Source organism: Vigna umbellata, chromosome 1, assembly GCF_029865625.1.
Source record: "Vigna umbellata cultivar VRB3 chromosome 1, Vumbellata_1.0, whole genome shotgun sequence".
NCBI lineage: Eukaryota > Viridiplantae > Streptophyta > Magnoliopsida > Fabales > Fabaceae > Vigna > Vigna umbellata.
In genome coordinates, this window is record NC_142165.1 from 108,617,492 (window position 1) to 108,633,907 (window position 16,416).

Genomic DNA, 16,416 nt, shown 5'->3' on the forward strand with positions numbered 1-16,416 from the left:
GCGTATCTGAATGGATAATTTTCTTGCTTTCATTATACCTTTGGTGTCTATTTTAAAACAGCGTAACGTTGTTGTCACTTTGTTGAATGTCTGAAAAAGGAGCACTACTCGGCGCCCACTTCAGTCTTTAACTGCTCCACAAACTAGAGCATGTGGAATTCAACACAAGTCTGATCACATATCAGAAACATACGTGGCTCAGTATATAATATAAAAGAATAATTATTTGACACGATTATTCATTTGACACTCAAATTATACGCTGTAGATTCCAATAATAGTTCTATTCAATCAATCACATTACATCATTTTACAAATTAATGACATGATACTATGTTGCAGGAAAAAGTTTTTGGTGAAATAGGATGGGAAGTTAGTTGTTGCTACTGCACCTAACGTTACGCTTAGGACAATCCCAAATACCGTGCCAAAGACTTCACTGGGACCGCTTCTGCTTGCCTTGCTGTTTGAAATGCAATCCAGCTCTATCAACTATCATCACACACGTGACTGGGGCCTCACATTCCAAAGTGGTAGGGATTCTCCATTCAGATACACAGAATAAGCAACAATCAAATACACCGTAGTTCTTTGAACCGGTATAAAAGGTGAAAACTTTGATTATATTTATATCGGTTTCCAGAATTGACACAGAAAGTTTTTTTTTTAACACCATACAATATACGGTTCAAACGATCAAGTGTCACTGTGTCTTTCTTGCTGCAAATTCCCTAGTTAAACCGTGCATGGTATTTGAATCTTGTTATTATTTGATGTGCTATATGAAATACATTTATATAACTCTTTATATGCGGATGAATTTCTTGTATTTTTATTTTGGAATGTTTTTCTCCCCTCACAAAAGCCACCAACACTCCATGTGCATCATATTTTCTACCCTTGTTCTTGCTGCTTTTTTGGAAGAAAAGAATCTATCTTTTATCTAGAGAGAGGGTTATTGCTCTAATCATGTAAGGTTCTTCTGGCACTGCATGTGCAGCAATCACCTCTGCCCACTTCATATTATTTTGCGTTCTCAACCTCTCTTTAAACCACTCATATCATCACATCACACCACACAACACAACAAAACCCTCTCCCTTTTACATATAACACATGTATAAATATATATAATGCACGCGCCTTTCAGTTTACCAAGTGTTTTGCTGTGGTAAAGAATTCAACTTCTGTTGGCAATCGATACCATCATTCCAGCCACGATGAGCAGCAGCCCTGCACCTTGCAGCCGATCCTGGTGAATACCAAACTAAACCTTATATTTGTTCGTGTTTGAAACATAATGCAGTGACCCTTTTGTTCATTCAATCTTGTTATGACTTATCTGTGTTGATGAAATTAAGATTCTCTGCCACCATGATTTTGTTAAAGGTCTATTAGCGAGGACTCCCTAAGAAGGTATGTGCAGTTTGCAAGTGAAAGCTGTATACAAGAGTTGTTGGCAGCTTCAGACACAAACAGAGGAAAGGACAGTGACGGATGGAAGATTCTAACTCTTGACAACGGAGTGGAGATATCAAAACGCAGGTCAGGCTCACTCCACACGTTTCGCAGCCGTTGGATTCTTAGATCTGTCTCTCCCCAACAGTTCATCACAGTGGCCAATGCCATTGATGCTGCAAAGGTGAATGTCAAGTTTCTCATAAAATGACAGAAAATAAAGTGACATTTTTTGAGGAAAAATGAAAACAGAAAAAAAGGTATACCTTAAACAGGAGAGTTAAAGAGGATTAGATTCCCATCCAGCATGTTGAAAAGAAAACTTTTGTCTCTAGCACTGTCCTTCATCCTATCTTTATTTTTTAGTCTGTGGCTGACATCCATAGGAATGACAAAAAAATGCACGATTCCTTGTCTTTTACTTTCTTCTTTATTCCTCCTCTTTGTACATGTGAACATAGCTTGTTCCTTGTCGTGGGGGTTCAATTTGATTAAGGAAGAATAGTTATTTCCTGGTTACATTCTGATCTTGGTTTTTGATTATTTTATTAAGCCAGCAATGGGACTCTGATCTGGTGGAAGCCAGGTACATAAAAGATCTTGAAGACAACCTCAGCATAATTCGTCTCAGGTTTGGAGATAACTCGAAGCCTCTCTTCCGGAACAGGGAGTTCATTGTCTATGAACGCCGTGAAACCATGGAAGATGGCACCTTGGTTAGTACTAAAATTCCAACCATCAAAACTTTTACAACGTTGCTGAGCACAAATGTAGCTTTTGTCTTTGAAACCATTGAAGAAAATGTTAACGGGGTGTTATAGGTGGTAGCGGTTGCTTCACTGCCAAAGGAAATAGCTGCAGGATTGCATCCGAAGCAAAGTAATGCGATCAGAGGATTGTTGCTTCAGTCAGGTTGGGTGGTAGAGAAGCTTGAAGATGATTCATGTGTGGTCACTTATGTTGTTCAGGTAACTAACAATCATAGAATAAAAATGTTGTCTGCATTATTCATTCCTCGTTGTAACATGTTTTCTTTGTTTTGTTTTGTTTTCAGTTGGATCCTGCAGGGTGGCTACCGAAGTGCTTTGTCAATCGATTTAACACAAAACTAGTTATGATCATTGAAGACCTTAAAAAATTAGCTCAAGCATGTCCCAGTGAAGGTGAAATTTGATTACTTTGTAAAGTTGCAAACAAAGCTAGTGCAACCAAGTATAGTAGAATATATATGTTCATCATTTCATACATAAACTTAAATAACTTTTAGGTTTATAATACATAATTTTTATTTTCAATTTCTAATCAATTTTTGTGCTAAATAAATTACCTAATAAATTAACTATGTTGATTTAAGTTATCTTCCATCTGTCACGATTTCGAGGGTTGAACAAATAATTAGTATTAAATATCTTTATTACCCGAATTCATATTATGTGTCATCATATAATACAAAACAAACTAGTTCTTATGACAAAAAAAAAATTAAATGAGTTTTTGGTGCTTAATATATAATTATTTTTTATTTTAATTATCTAATATAAATATTGAGAATGCCAAGAGGAAATTTTAAAAATGTTTTAGAAATTTAATTATATATCTATTTAAATTTAAGAACTTAAAAACAAACATAATTAACTTAATAACTACTCAATTTAATGAAAAACCTTATTGAGTATTAAAAAAAAGAACCGATGATTTATTAGCCACTTGAAACTTACTTTAAGTCGTAAATATAATTAGTTTCGTGTTTGAATATATAGATTTAAGGTTGTCGTTAACATATTACAGCTAAGCAAGCTAAAAGGACTTTGGACCCTGTTTCGGCCTTTATTGGCAATGAAGTAAAAAGGCTAATTTGGCGGTTTTGGATTTTAATAAATATTTATAGAAATGAATATAATAATATCCAATAAAATTGTTTGGTATATCTATGTAAAAAATTCACCTAGTCAGAGAGAGAATAAAAAACGGGTTGACCTATACTAGGAAAAAGAAAAAAATAATCATAAAACAAACACAAAATAATAATATGATTAATATTTTAAAGTGTACGTGTCTAATTTTTAAGTGATTCTCAGCATAAACATATATTAATTCTTGAATGTGGATTACTTTTTAAATCATTATATTAGAAGAAAAATAAACATTTAAGTGAGAAGCCATTTTCAAAAGTTATTTTTGAAATAAGTTATATATATATATATATATATATATATATATATATATATATATATATATATATACAAGATAATTGGTGGAGTTTGAATTTGGATTAAAATTTTACCTGAATAAGTAAAAAAAAAGTGTGTTACAGTTGAAATTAATTACACAATTTGAAATTAACTAAATCATATAAGAAACATCAAACTGTCATACGAAACAAACTGCATCATCTCACAAAAAATTAAACATGTAATTTGATTTTTTTTTTCAATTTATAAATTTTTGAAGTAAGTTGGTTTCACTTTTTATAATATATATATATATATATAAAATAAAGAAAAAAATAGTAAATCTTCATTTTAATTCTTTGTAAAGGATAGTTATAATGAAGTAAGGATCTGAGGAAGAAAAGAAAAGAAAAATACAGAATAGAGAGGATTTGAGTTGGATTGAAAATCTTTTGCCGCATAAATATGCTACCTAGGGCTTTCTTTTTATATGGAAAAAGAAAGTTGATTAACATCTATCAAATAAAATACATTTATTTTATAATTAAAAATCATAGTAATTTAATTCTTTAAAAATAGTATTATTGAAGTAATTTAATACTTTATAACCTTTTACAATTATATATATTAAAATTTTAAATTTAAATAAACATAATTAAAATATTATTATTTTTAATTGTTCAATAAATGTATTTTATTTGACGATGTCGTGAGATATAAATAATATATATATATATATATATAGGTTTGTTAATATATGTAAAAAAAAAATTCAGTTAGAACATTTTAACAAAGTGTAAATGATTTTAGTAGATAAAAATATCTTCATATATTATGATTCTAAGTTTTAAGGTCAAGGTATTTGAATAATTTTCATTCGTAAAACTAAAAAAATAAGAAATCTCCAAACCATTACTCACGTCTCTCTTATCCCTCATTCCTATGAACCCTTTCTCTTTCATATCTCTTACTCCAACCTTCTCTCTGTCATCCCTACAGTAGCTTCAACTGAAAAAATCAGAAACACCCACCTAACCCTATTCTACCTTCTTCACTTATCCAATTTGTTTATATCTCATCTCCATCCTCTTTCTCTCACCCACACACAACAACCTGCCACATCGTAATTTGTTGCTTTTGCTCTATTCGTTCATTTGTTTTACACTTTAATAATAAAATAATTGATGATGTTTATGTTGATTTCTGATTGGACGACAACATCAACCCAGAATAGTTGCAAAACATTTAGTTTCTTAATACCAATTTTGATAAAATCATAGAAATGAATGTAGTAGAAGTTAAATTATGAGCGTGATGGTAACAAACTTATTAAGTTTAAATTCCAATTTGAAATTCAGTGCGTTTTGTTTTTCTTAATTTCACTTATGCGGCAAATGATAAATCAGAATTACAACATCATATTTATATTGACCAAACAAGTTGGAGATGTGAATTGTTTAACAAAAGTAATTTTCTGGTCCAACTAAGAGCTAATAGGTTCATTATGACTAGTTTACTAATTTCTGGTTGATTTTTAATTAGTTGGTATATCAAATATTCTGCAATATGCTCAAATCTAGAAGATGTGTAATTTGTTAGAATAAATATGAAGCATTCGAAAGGGAAAGAGTAATGGTCTCTTTTCTGAATAAGAGAACATAGTCAACAACAACAATTTTCTCTATTAACTCTCCTCAATAATTTGTTCCTGTTAAATCATTTTTTTTGTTGTGTTTTGACGTTAGTTATATGCACGAAGGTGAAAACTATATTCTGAAATATTGTTTTTAGCAAAAAATATGTTTTTAGAATTATTTTTAAGAGCTGACTTCAGCTATCCATTTTCTGGATAATGACTTACTCCTTTCGGAATCCCCTTTTCACATAAGGGTTTTTTCTCTTCTGGAAAATATTTCCGGACAACTTAACCGTCAAAATATTAAATCTCCCTGAAAATAAACTATTAATTCTAAAATTTAAACACCAAATTTAATAATAATCAGAAGGGGAAAATTATAACACAACCCTCCAATCAAAAATCAACATCAACATCATCAATTATTTTGATATTAGAATGAAAAAATGAACGAATAGAACAAGAGCAACAAATTGCAGTGTCATGGGTTACTGTATGTGGGTGAGAGAGAGAATGAAGATAAGAGAGAAACAAATTGGATAACTGAGGAAGGTGGATTAGGTTTATGTGGGTTTTTCTGATTTTTTCAGTTGGGCCTACTATAGGGATGACAAAAAGAAGGTTAGAGTGAGAGAGATGAAAGAGAAATGATTAAGATGAATGAAGGATGAGAGATGGATGAATAAGGGTTTGAAATTTCTTATTTTTTTTTAATTTTGAAAATGAAAATTATTCAAATACCCTTGACCTTAAAACATAGAATTCATAATATATAAGAATATTTTTGTCTACTAAAATTCGATACACTTTGCTAAAATGTACCCATTGAAAAAAAGAGCTTATGTATGTTACAAACCCTATATAAAAGAAAACATATATAAGTATATTATTTTAATGATAAAAAAAATAATTATTAAAATAAAAAGATGTTAAATTTATAAAATAATTATTTTTAATAAATTTTATCATAGACAACTTTTTATTGTAAATTAAAATTGAAAAATGATTATAAAATTTAAGTTTTAAATGTAAAATAATAAAATAAATTATATTACCGAAGATACAATTAATAACACTAAAAACAATTACAAAGGGTCAATAGTTGGTTTGAATTGATAAGAGAAAAAAAGTAAAAGAAAAAAAACTGTAGAAGCTAGTTGAAAAGAAAAGTATTTTTATTTTAAATTAATAAATCATTTTTTCTCATTTTCTGCTTTAAATTAGGGTTTCTTTTCTATATTAGCTCTTAAGTATGTGATGGCGGAGTTGTTCGAGGAGGGATTATAGTATTGAATCCTAATTGCTATAGAATAGCCTACCTACTGAGCAATAGTGTTTTCTGGTTTTGCGACCCCATTTTGGAATTTGATTGAGACTCTGAGGTTGGGGTAAGTTTGACAATTAAAGGGGGAGAACAGAGTAGGCAGAGGTGCTTATAATGTTAGTGTTGGTTTGTGGTTACTGTACTCTGAAGCATTGGTACTGCTACACCAGTTTTGCTGGAGGAGCGTTTGTCGTGTGGCAAGGTGGAGGGATGCAGTAAAATTTTATAGTTTTACCTTGTGAAATCTAGGGGCAGTACATATGGAGTGAAACAGTCATTGGTGTATGCAAGAAAAACACTGCTATGGAGGCTGGACTTTCAAAGTGTGATGTGATTTAGACATCTTTGCAGGTGCTCAAGCCAGCTGCTGTATCAGGAATCTTATTACTTATGTTTAAGCTGGATATTGGTGTAAATAGATATCTGCTGAACCAGCTGTTATTGGCACCAACCTCATATGATCATCAAAACAATGCCTCTGGATGCAGCTTGATAATTAGTGCTTGGTGTAGCCAACAGAGGGAGACTGACAGGTATCTGGGTTCATGCAAACCTGGGCTAAATTAGCATCCAAGGCTTTAAGCCTTAGCTATTGAGAGATTGAATAACGAAGTTTAAGAATTTGTTCACTTAAATGGATTTAAGAGAGACTAACCGAAAGAATTTGAGAGGATTTGAAAATAATTTTTTTTGTTATTTATTTGAGTGGACCCGAGAATGAATTTGGAAGTAAATTGTTTTAATCTCTGTTATCAATCAAATCCTACACTTATTTTCACAAAATTAACTGTAACTTACCTCTCCAAGTCCACCTAAATAAATAACAAAAATAATTACCTTTCGTATCTTTTCAAGTTCCTTCCATTACTCTCCAAATTAATTCAAGTAAAGAAAGCATAAGAAAGGCTGAACGAAGAATATAAGATTATTATATGGTTGTTGGTCACGGTTATGCAGAATTTTTCAGCTGCTGCTTTTTTCTTTTGTTTCATGTAGTTGTTTGTACCTTCTAGTATATCTCTTTGCTAAGTTATAATCTCAAGGAGAAAGAGGAAATCCAAATAAAAGAAACGACAAGAAAGATATTTGTTATCAAGTAATAATGAAAACAAATACAAAAAATAAAACCCGCTGAACATCAGTGCAAACAAGTGTCATAAAACAACAACAAAAACATTAAACCACACTAATAAAATATAATTCACTGGTTTTTATTTTTTACTTTGATCATTTTGTGCAAAACGTCCAGACCACACCAGTGCTTCACAATGAGCGAAATTCCATAGGATAACTAAAAACACAGAATTATATTTCTTCCTTGGTTCACCTCTTTATCATTGTCTGTAAATTGCATAAGCATTGGTTCACTTCTTTGCGCTTCTGCAACTTTTTCATTTCTTTTCTTAGTCTTTGGAGAAGAAATATAGCAATGAAAATAATGCAGCTCAAAATGAAGATTCCTCACAAAAGAAGCAGGCAATATCATCAGCAGACCCACAGCCGACTTAACTTGTCCATTCTCAAGCTAACATGCAGCTATGCTCACACTGGATCAACATTTAGCAAACTAATATACTTGATATATAAACAAGTTTGGCTTGGACTTGAGGTACTTAAATATTGACTACTACTTAGCTAGCGTCAACTTTTGGATATGGAGACTCTCCACTCAAATCAAAGGTGTCGTTGCTATTATAAGGATGGCTGGAACTCCCTCTGCTCACCTCTTCATAGCTAGAAGAGATGGAGGGTGATTCCTCAGTAGGGTTTGCACCAGTTAACTTCAATATGTTCTCAATTTCTCTTACCACATCACTCATTTTAGGCCTTGCTTCACCTGACTCTTCAACACATTTCAAGGTCAAATTCACAAACTTGTCAAAACCGATCAGTGTTGTGGACGACAATCCCATGGCTGGATCAATAAATTCTTGAAGACCGTATAAGCCTTTTGTCTTATCCAGTGCATTCTTAACCTCTTTCACAATATACTTCCCTCGCTCCAATGGCTTTCTTGCAGATATCAGCTCCAACATTAGCACTCCAAAGCTATACACGTCACTCTTCTCAGTCAATTGTTGAGACATATAATACTCTGGATCCAAGTAACCCTACATCACAAACAAAAGTTATCCATTCTCAGCATTATTAGCATTCTGAGTTTTATACATTTTCTGGGATACCTTATATATAATTCTTGCTATTGGATGTGTTTTCCTTTGTTTTCATGTGAGTTGCGTTATCGACACTGTTAATCAGTAATAAAAAAATGCCAAAAAAGATGTTTTCATTTCTTTTTGTGCTGTAAGGTTGGGAAGATACTATACTAACCAGTGTTCCTTTAACTTGGGTGGTAACATGATCCTTTTCTGCATCTACCATAGACTTGGAGAGACCAAAATCAGAAACTTTGGCATTTAAGCGGTTATCCAGCAAAATATTGTTTGATTTTATGTCCCTATGTATGATGGGAGGATTAACAAGTTCATGAAGATAAGCCAGACCCCTGGCAATACCAAGAGCAAGTTTTAGCCTTCTAATCCAATCTAACTTAATTCCTGACTTCCCTGCATAATCAGTTACGAAATAATTGAGTTACAAATCTAACACATCTCACCAGTCGCAATCCGTTCCAGCAGGTATCATATCAAAGATGTCAGAGCGAGAGAGAGGAATATGCAAGTTCAATAACAACGAGTAATGTAAAAAAGGAAATAAATTGAGAATCAAGAATACATGTTCTACAGGCAGCATTATAGTACATGACTATCATCCATTTCTTTATAATATTAAACTTTATTATCAGTGGCATCACCAATGTCAGATTTTTGTATCTCTCTCACTCATGGGCAGACACCTCTTGTGACGATTGACCATATATGCTACATATGCTATATACTAAAGGTAAACTCTTGCCATATATATAATGATACAAAATATTACATGTAAAGCTCATTAGTATTACAGGAAAAATATTAAAACGACTAACATGTTTGGTAAGCAGGAGGATAAGTATACCTGTGAGAGCGTCCTTTAAACTTCCATTTTGAAGATACTCATAAACCAGCATTTGCTCTCCTTGGTCAAAGCAGAAGCCCAAAAGGCTGACAAGATTCTTGTGGTGAACCCTTGATAGAAGTTCAATCTCCGCTTTAAACTCGAGCTTTCCCTGCATAGATTCTTTTTGAGCTCTTTTTATTGCTACCCTTTGTCCACCGGGAAGGGTTCCCTTATAAACCTGTGTGTGGACTTTTACGCATTACAAAGTTGGTTTATGTATGATAAACACAGATGAACTTATGTCACAGTTAATTATACTACCATCTTCACCTGACCTCACTTTCTAAATCACTACCCTAAGATATAGTAGGAGAAAGCTATCTATTACGCAATGCTTAACTGTGTCATCATACTTGTTTATTTTAGATAAAATTTCCACTATACTTTTTCCAATATAATGATTTTTTCGAGATGCATGGCAAGCACACGGAGCTAAAATCACAACAGTACATTTAAGCTGCAATCACAATAGTACATTCAGTACCTTCCCAAAACCCCCAGATCCAATGTCATTGACTTGAGAAAAATTTTTGGTGTATTTTTTAAGGTCTTCAAAAGTAAACATTCTTGCTTCTTTCAACTGAGGGACATCACTCTTGCTATCAACCGTATCCCAGCGTCCTGCATTCGTGAAATTTCAGCATGTTAATTAAATCATTTCCATGTGAATGATTAGAATGCAGGAGATAAGTATAGAGCTATATTACTAAAAGGATTGCTTTGTCCAATCGCTTTTTCGGCCCTTTTCTTCTGGCGGAAAGCATAAAGACCAGCTAAGAGTAATAACACTAGCAAGACCAAACCACCAACTGCTGCCCCAATTATGATTCCAATGTTTGAATGTTTACCCGATTCACTCAATCCTTCTACACAACAAGAAAGGTTGAGAAAAAGATTATCTTAAAACTGAGCAATTAATATTATTTTATTCCAACTGTGTGGGAAATTGTTTTTACCATAGTTCCCAAAGTGTTCATATTCATCTGCAAGAAAAAAATATGGTCCAAAATCCGGTTGTGGAGGCTTAAAAGTCTGGTTGCTTAGCATAAAACCAATTGTTAAAGTCCCTGTTCGATTGAAATGATCTAGTCCGGATGGGAAGACTTGTAAGCTCAATTTGAGATACCCAGTTGAATCCCTCCTTGGAAGGCTCAACAAAACCGAATCCACAGGTACAAAGTGAGACTTAAAAGACCGCATCAGAGAATCCTCAAGCATTGAGTAGTGTGTTGTGTTATCCAAGTCCGTAAAGGAAGGTGACCTGAAAGCTAAGGTTCCTGCATATGGATATGCGCATTTACAGCTGGGACTCGAAATCTGATCTGAACTGCAGGCACCAGGTTCACAGTTATTCGGTGGTGTTGAATACGAGAAATTGGATTGAGAAGAGGAGCAATATTTCCCTCGTTCATTAGTTTCTTGGCAAACTGGGTTATCTTTGAGTCTGCAGGAAAAAAATGCAGTGAAAATGAGGCCAAGTGAAACCAAAGGCGCAAATTTCAAACTCCTATCAGAAAAATGGAACACCTTATAAAACTATTCAAATTACTGATTCTATGCAGTGACATACACAAAAAATGGCAGCAATGATTATAACTTTAGGCTTACATTATAATGACTTTTGAAACTTCAGTTTGCTTAATGTTGTCAATTGCATTAGTCTCCAAATCAATAAGTCGCAGCCGGCTGCTGTAGGAGGAGCCGACATCCAAGGTTCCATTTATTTTGTTGTCTTTTAGGACCCTGTGGTCAGATGTTAGTACATAATAAATATATATTACTATTTCAAGGAAGATTATGTTTAGCTACTTCTAAAGGCTATTGTTTGGCATGAATTCTCAGATTTATAGAAACTTTCCCTAGTCAAGAGGCTCAAGACAGGTGTACTTACACAGTCTGTAAATTGACAAGTTCAAACAAAGAAGAGGGAACCTGTCCTTGAAGTTGTGTTCGCTCCATCATTCTGCCATGAAAAACAAGATCTGTGTAACCGGATTTCACTCACGAAAGTACAGAGAGGGTGGTGAAAGGTCAAAGAAGTGCACAATGAAAAACGTACAATGTCGTTAAGGACTTGAGAGTAGAGAACCATTCTGGAAAATCCAATGGTGTAAAACTATTGTTGCTCATGTCCCTTCAAAATAGATTAAAGAGGTACTCACTCACCATTACAAGGTAGAGATAACTTTGAATAAACATAGGATACGGAATGATAGTAACAACTACAATATAACTATCATAACTAAATGCTTTGAAAATTACAGGTAGCTGAGGGCATTCATTCCAGTAAGGTCTGGCGGGGAGCCTGACAGTTTATTGTTGGACAAGTACCTGAAATGCATAATTTAAAGCCAAAAAAGTTCACTTTTGAAGTAAAAGTGTGCGTGCAGGGAAAGGAAATGTTTCACATGTTCTTCATGTTTGCTTACAGATCTCGAGCATTCGTAAGATTGTTGATGTTTGAAGGTACAGGTCCATCCAATGAATTACCATCTAAGCGCCTATTCACACAAGAACAGTGTATTAATGCCAAGAGCAGAAAAAAAATTCATGAACTTGTTTGAGGAATAATGTAGACACTTACACCACCTCCAGACTCTTAACCAGTCCTAGTGTATATGGAATTTTCCCTACGAGTTTATTGCTTTCCAAAAGCCTGCCCAAGAAGATTTTCAGGATCAACGTGCATGTGAGAAACAATGAAGATGTTTTTGTCTACAAAATAAATCTAGATACTTCAGCATTGCAAGGAATCGAATAGTAAAAATGCCCCGACAGATAAACAGAAACGAATGTGTTAATTCAAGAGTTTGTAGCAACTAGTTCACTTCATAGTTGGAGACGTTTGTACCTGTTTTTGTAAGCAGTTCAATGCAGGGTACGTAATGTTACACGTGCTCAATTATATGAATGCAGTCTACGTGAAAAAAAAAAATGTAAGAACAGTTCTTACAAATGAATGAGAGCCATTTCTGGGCTAAACAGTCGAGGAGGGATGGTGCCTGAGAGATTGTTCTTCCCAAGATGACTGTATAAAATGGACATGTGTTGATGTTTTTAGTACGTACAACGAAAAAGGTGTTTAGAAAAAATTGGCAAGCCAATTACTACAGAAGAAGAGATTTGACATACAAATGTTTGGCATGATGTAAGTTATCAAGACCAAATGTGTCATCACCAGATACCGGGATGCTCCCTTCAAGTTGATTGTCTGCTAAATCTAACCAATAAAGCTTTGATAGATTACCAATAGAAGCCGGAATTACTCCACTAAAGCCATTGGAATTTAAAGACCTGCAATTCCAAGTATATGATTTAGAATAGGATCCAAGATCTTCTGTTATAATGCCAAAAATAAAAATAAAAACACACTAGTCATATGTCAGAAGCCTCTTGTAGAAAATACAAACGAACATGAACCATGAAACCAACATTCAGTGAGTTTTAGACCGATTAATGAGTTAAAAAGCAATACAAGTACAGGAGCTCCTGCATATTTCCTATGCTGTCTGGAATAGGACCACTGAAGCTGCAGCTAACAAGAATTCTGTTGACAAATGAGTAAGAAAATGTTGTTAGAATTGTTTTTATCAAAACCACTTAAGACGAGTTACTACTTTAGCAATCAATTCTGCATTACAAGTTCGACAGCTTCCTCAAATCCCCGATGGATTGTGGAAGTGGTCCAGTCAATTCCTTGTTGTAAGATAGATCCCTGTAGAGAAAAAACACTAGTTAGTTTAACCAGAAAAAGAAGAATCAAGAACCCAAAAATAGATCAAATCATAAAAACGCGAGCTAATAGTTTAATTAGCACCAATACTTTCTGAGATGCATATCCAAGTGACAAATTGCCCTCACTTGAGGTATATGACCTCGATTTATGACTTGATCATTGCCTTTGGTAGATATAGTAAAAGAATATACTGAATAAAATACTTACAAAATCTCCAATTCAGACAGTGATCCAATATCTCCAGAAAGCTGACCACCCAAACCAGTACTTGCCAGTGTTCTGAAATAAATAAATCAATCACTCAAAAACACACTTAGGATAAGGGAAAAACAAGTAAACATATTCAGTAACAGAAGCTACATTGATGTAACACGTGTATTCTTGCACTTGATTCCTTCCCAATCTTCACAAGGATCTGTACCCTCCCACTCTGGAGGGGTGTTCTTCCAGGTACTCGTAAGAGACTTAAGTGTGGAAACTGCATAAAAGTCACACCAAAGAATACAATTCAGTAAATGACATCTTCTGTATATAGTTGTCCACCTTCTGGTTGCTCTGAAGATGCGCAGAAGATGATAAAAAACACAGTATATAACTAGAAAACTGAACTTACAATCCACATCGTCTGTTTCTCCTTTTGCAACCAACACATAATTCAAAACAAGCAGCAGAACTACTGATATTCTTTCCCACATTTTCAACTTCAATGGATCTCAAAACCTCCCCACTGATAACTATGTGATTACTAAAATCCTTTCTCATTCACCTTCCATCCAAATTTATTCACTATAAATTAATTACACAACCCAAAGTCAACAACAAACTAAAATAGAAGTCAATAAAGGTTGTCCTGGAGCAAAGGCTTCAAAGTTCCTCTATTTCAATTTCTGTCACATACAGTCCTCATATACATATTCATTCCTTTTTAGTCCCTTTTTGGTAACCTCCTTAAAAAAATATCTTGACACTTGTTTACTATGATCTTGTTGTTCACTATCTTAATTACACAACAACTTTTTCTCAACAAAAAATGGATTTTTGATTTATGAAAAACCATATATTGAAAGAGACAGTAATCTAACACGTAGATGGATAGAACAGAAGCACATTAGTTTGTAGACTTGGTAAGAGTGGGAGATATTCCACAGATAGGAACAAAAGTAATGTTTGAAGGTTGATGAGTAGGAGTTAGAAGAAAAAGAAGATTAATGTATTGTTATCTAGAAGAGGGTTGTGTTGTGGCATCACTGTCAGCGTAGGGAAGACTGCATTGAAGTAGTGTCTCGTCAACTGCACTGGAAACAAGTTGACCTATTCAAATCTGTCTTGTTTCGCTTTGCTTAGTGGTTCTCAACATTTATTACACCATTCAATTCCTTCAACTTATATTATATCCCCACTTACCCACTTATGCATTAAACTTGATTTTTAAAATCTGTTCAATCAAACTCTTCTATAGACCACTTCTCCAACTATTTCATTTCAATACTTTAGATATAAGATCCTGTGTAATGTATGCTGTATTCCTGATTGAGAAAAGGGGTCGAATTGAATGTTTCAGCTACAATCCAATCCATCAAGTTTTGGAGGACTATGTTGGTTTTGGTCTTCGCATGCTTACAAACTTTACCTGCCGTTGTGGAAGAACCGAAGAGTCACACTCATTCTCACCAAATTTTGGGTAGAATATGATTTTAATCTCTTATTTTAAAATTGAAAATTTAAAAAAATAAATTCTTAATTTTTATCATTTTAGTTTTTTATTTTTAAAAATAAATAAATTTGATTCTTTTAATTAAATTTTATTTAATATTGCAAACATGTTTATAATATTTATAAGGTAACATTGAAATAAAAATATAAAACAACAACTAAACTTAACTGATTAAAAGTTATAAAGATAAAAAATTAAATTAATTCAAAGTTTCAAAAATAAATTAATTTTAATTTTCATCTCTTAATCTCTTAGTTCCCAATAACAGATCTTTACATTTAATAACTAAATATGATTTTAATCTCTTAATTCTTTTAACTAAATTTTATTAATTTTATTTAATAATTTCAAACATGTTTCTAATTTTTATAAAATAACATTAAAATAAAATATCAAATATAAAAAAATTTAACAAAATTTGAAAATTATAAAGTTATAAAGATTGAAAACTAAATTAATCTAAATTTCAAAAATAAATTAATTTTAATTTTCACTTAAAATTAATATTCAATCCAGAAATTTAAATAGATATTTTTAATTTCTAAGATTAATTTTTCGAGAAATAATATTTATTTTATGTATCTTACCTAAAGTAATGATTTTTTAACCTTTAGTTTACTAAAAAAACATGTTAACTTAGTACGATGTAAGAACAGAGATAAAGTAATGATTTCCAATATCAGGGGAAAAAGAAATCTAAGACCTAAAATAAGCATTTACTCATTTCATAGACAAGACCATACGATTGAATTATAATTAAAGTAATTACAGCATGAGATATCAAGAAATGCTATTATTATTATAAAAAATTTAATATGTACAAACTAGATTATATATATAGTGGTTCCAACATTTACTTAAAATTAATTTAATAAAAATTGTGATATTAAATATACATAAAACAGTTATTGTTTTTTTTTATTTTAAAAATAGAGCGATTATATTCGATGCCATATTCATTTACAAAATTATTTAATATTTATATTTAAACTTTCCTATATTAAGGACACTTGTGAGGTAGTAAAAAAGTATCAGATATTTCTTAAAATAAAACAATTAATAATTTATTTATGAAAATGCACACAATTTTTATTGATGATTTAGCAGATGATTGAACAAGTCTCGTTAAAATCAAAATCAACCACAAAAAAGCTTATGTAGACTTTTTCAACTCATTAACCTTTACCAAATACTCGGAATTTTCTAGTACATCAGAATACTTTCTTGAGTAGACGTAAGAAATTTAAATTTGAATAATATAATTATATATTAGTTATCAAGATTATAAAATCAATTAGTGATACGATAATTGCATAA

At 32.4% G+C, this 16,416-nt stretch overlaps 2 protein-coding genes across 6 annotated transcripts; one reads left to right on the forward strand and one right to left on the reverse strand.

Annotated features, from left to right (window-relative positions):
* The first annotated feature begins 470 nt into the window (after window positions 1-470).
* On the forward strand, window positions 471-2,760 carry LOC124824709 (Polyketide cyclase/dehydrase and lipid transport superfamily protein). Of its 5 annotated transcripts, none has more exons than XM_088116156.1 (6): window positions 471-608; window positions 1,151-1,255; window positions 1,390-1,642; window positions 2,016-2,174; window positions 2,280-2,426; window positions 2,513-2,760. In XM_088116156.1, exons 2-6 carry the CDS (start codon window positions 1,221-1,223, stop codon window positions 2,630-2,632), a joined length of 714 nt encoding a protein of 237 aa, XP_087972282.1. In that variant the 5' UTR covers window positions 471-608; window positions 1,151-1,220; the 3' UTR covers window positions 2,633-2,760. The 5 variants fall into 5 exon arrangements, with proteins under 5 accessions (XP_087972282.1, XP_087972275.1, XP_047153149.1 ...); XM_088116149.1 differs by lacking the exon at window positions 471-608 and adding an exon at window positions 644-749; XM_047297193.2 differs by lacking the exon at window positions 471-608 and having other exon boundaries at window positions 782-1,255.
* A 4,891-nt stretch (window positions 2,761-7,651) lies between these two features.
* Window positions 7,652-14,293, reverse strand: LOC124824708 (leucine-rich repeat receptor protein kinase HPCA1-like). Its single transcript, XM_047297192.2, has 19 exons — window positions 13,999-14,293; window positions 13,746-13,863; window positions 13,593-13,664; window positions 13,290-13,364; window positions 13,125-13,196; window positions 12,782-12,943; window positions 12,603-12,677; window positions 12,234-12,305; window positions 12,079-12,150; window positions 11,912-11,980; window positions 11,709-11,783; window positions 11,541-11,612; window positions 11,258-11,392; window positions 10,606-11,093; window positions 10,357-10,515; window positions 10,134-10,270; window positions 9,608-9,827; window positions 8,921-9,156; window positions 7,652-8,700 (listed from the first exon to the last, which is right to left on the reverse strand). Exons 1-19 carry the CDS (start codon window positions 14,078-14,080, stop codon window positions 8,221-8,223), a joined length of 2,871 nt encoding a protein of 956 aa, XP_047153148.1. The 5' UTR covers window positions 14,081-14,293; the 3' UTR covers window positions 7,652-8,220.
* Window positions 14,294-16,416: the final 2,123 nt, after the last annotated feature.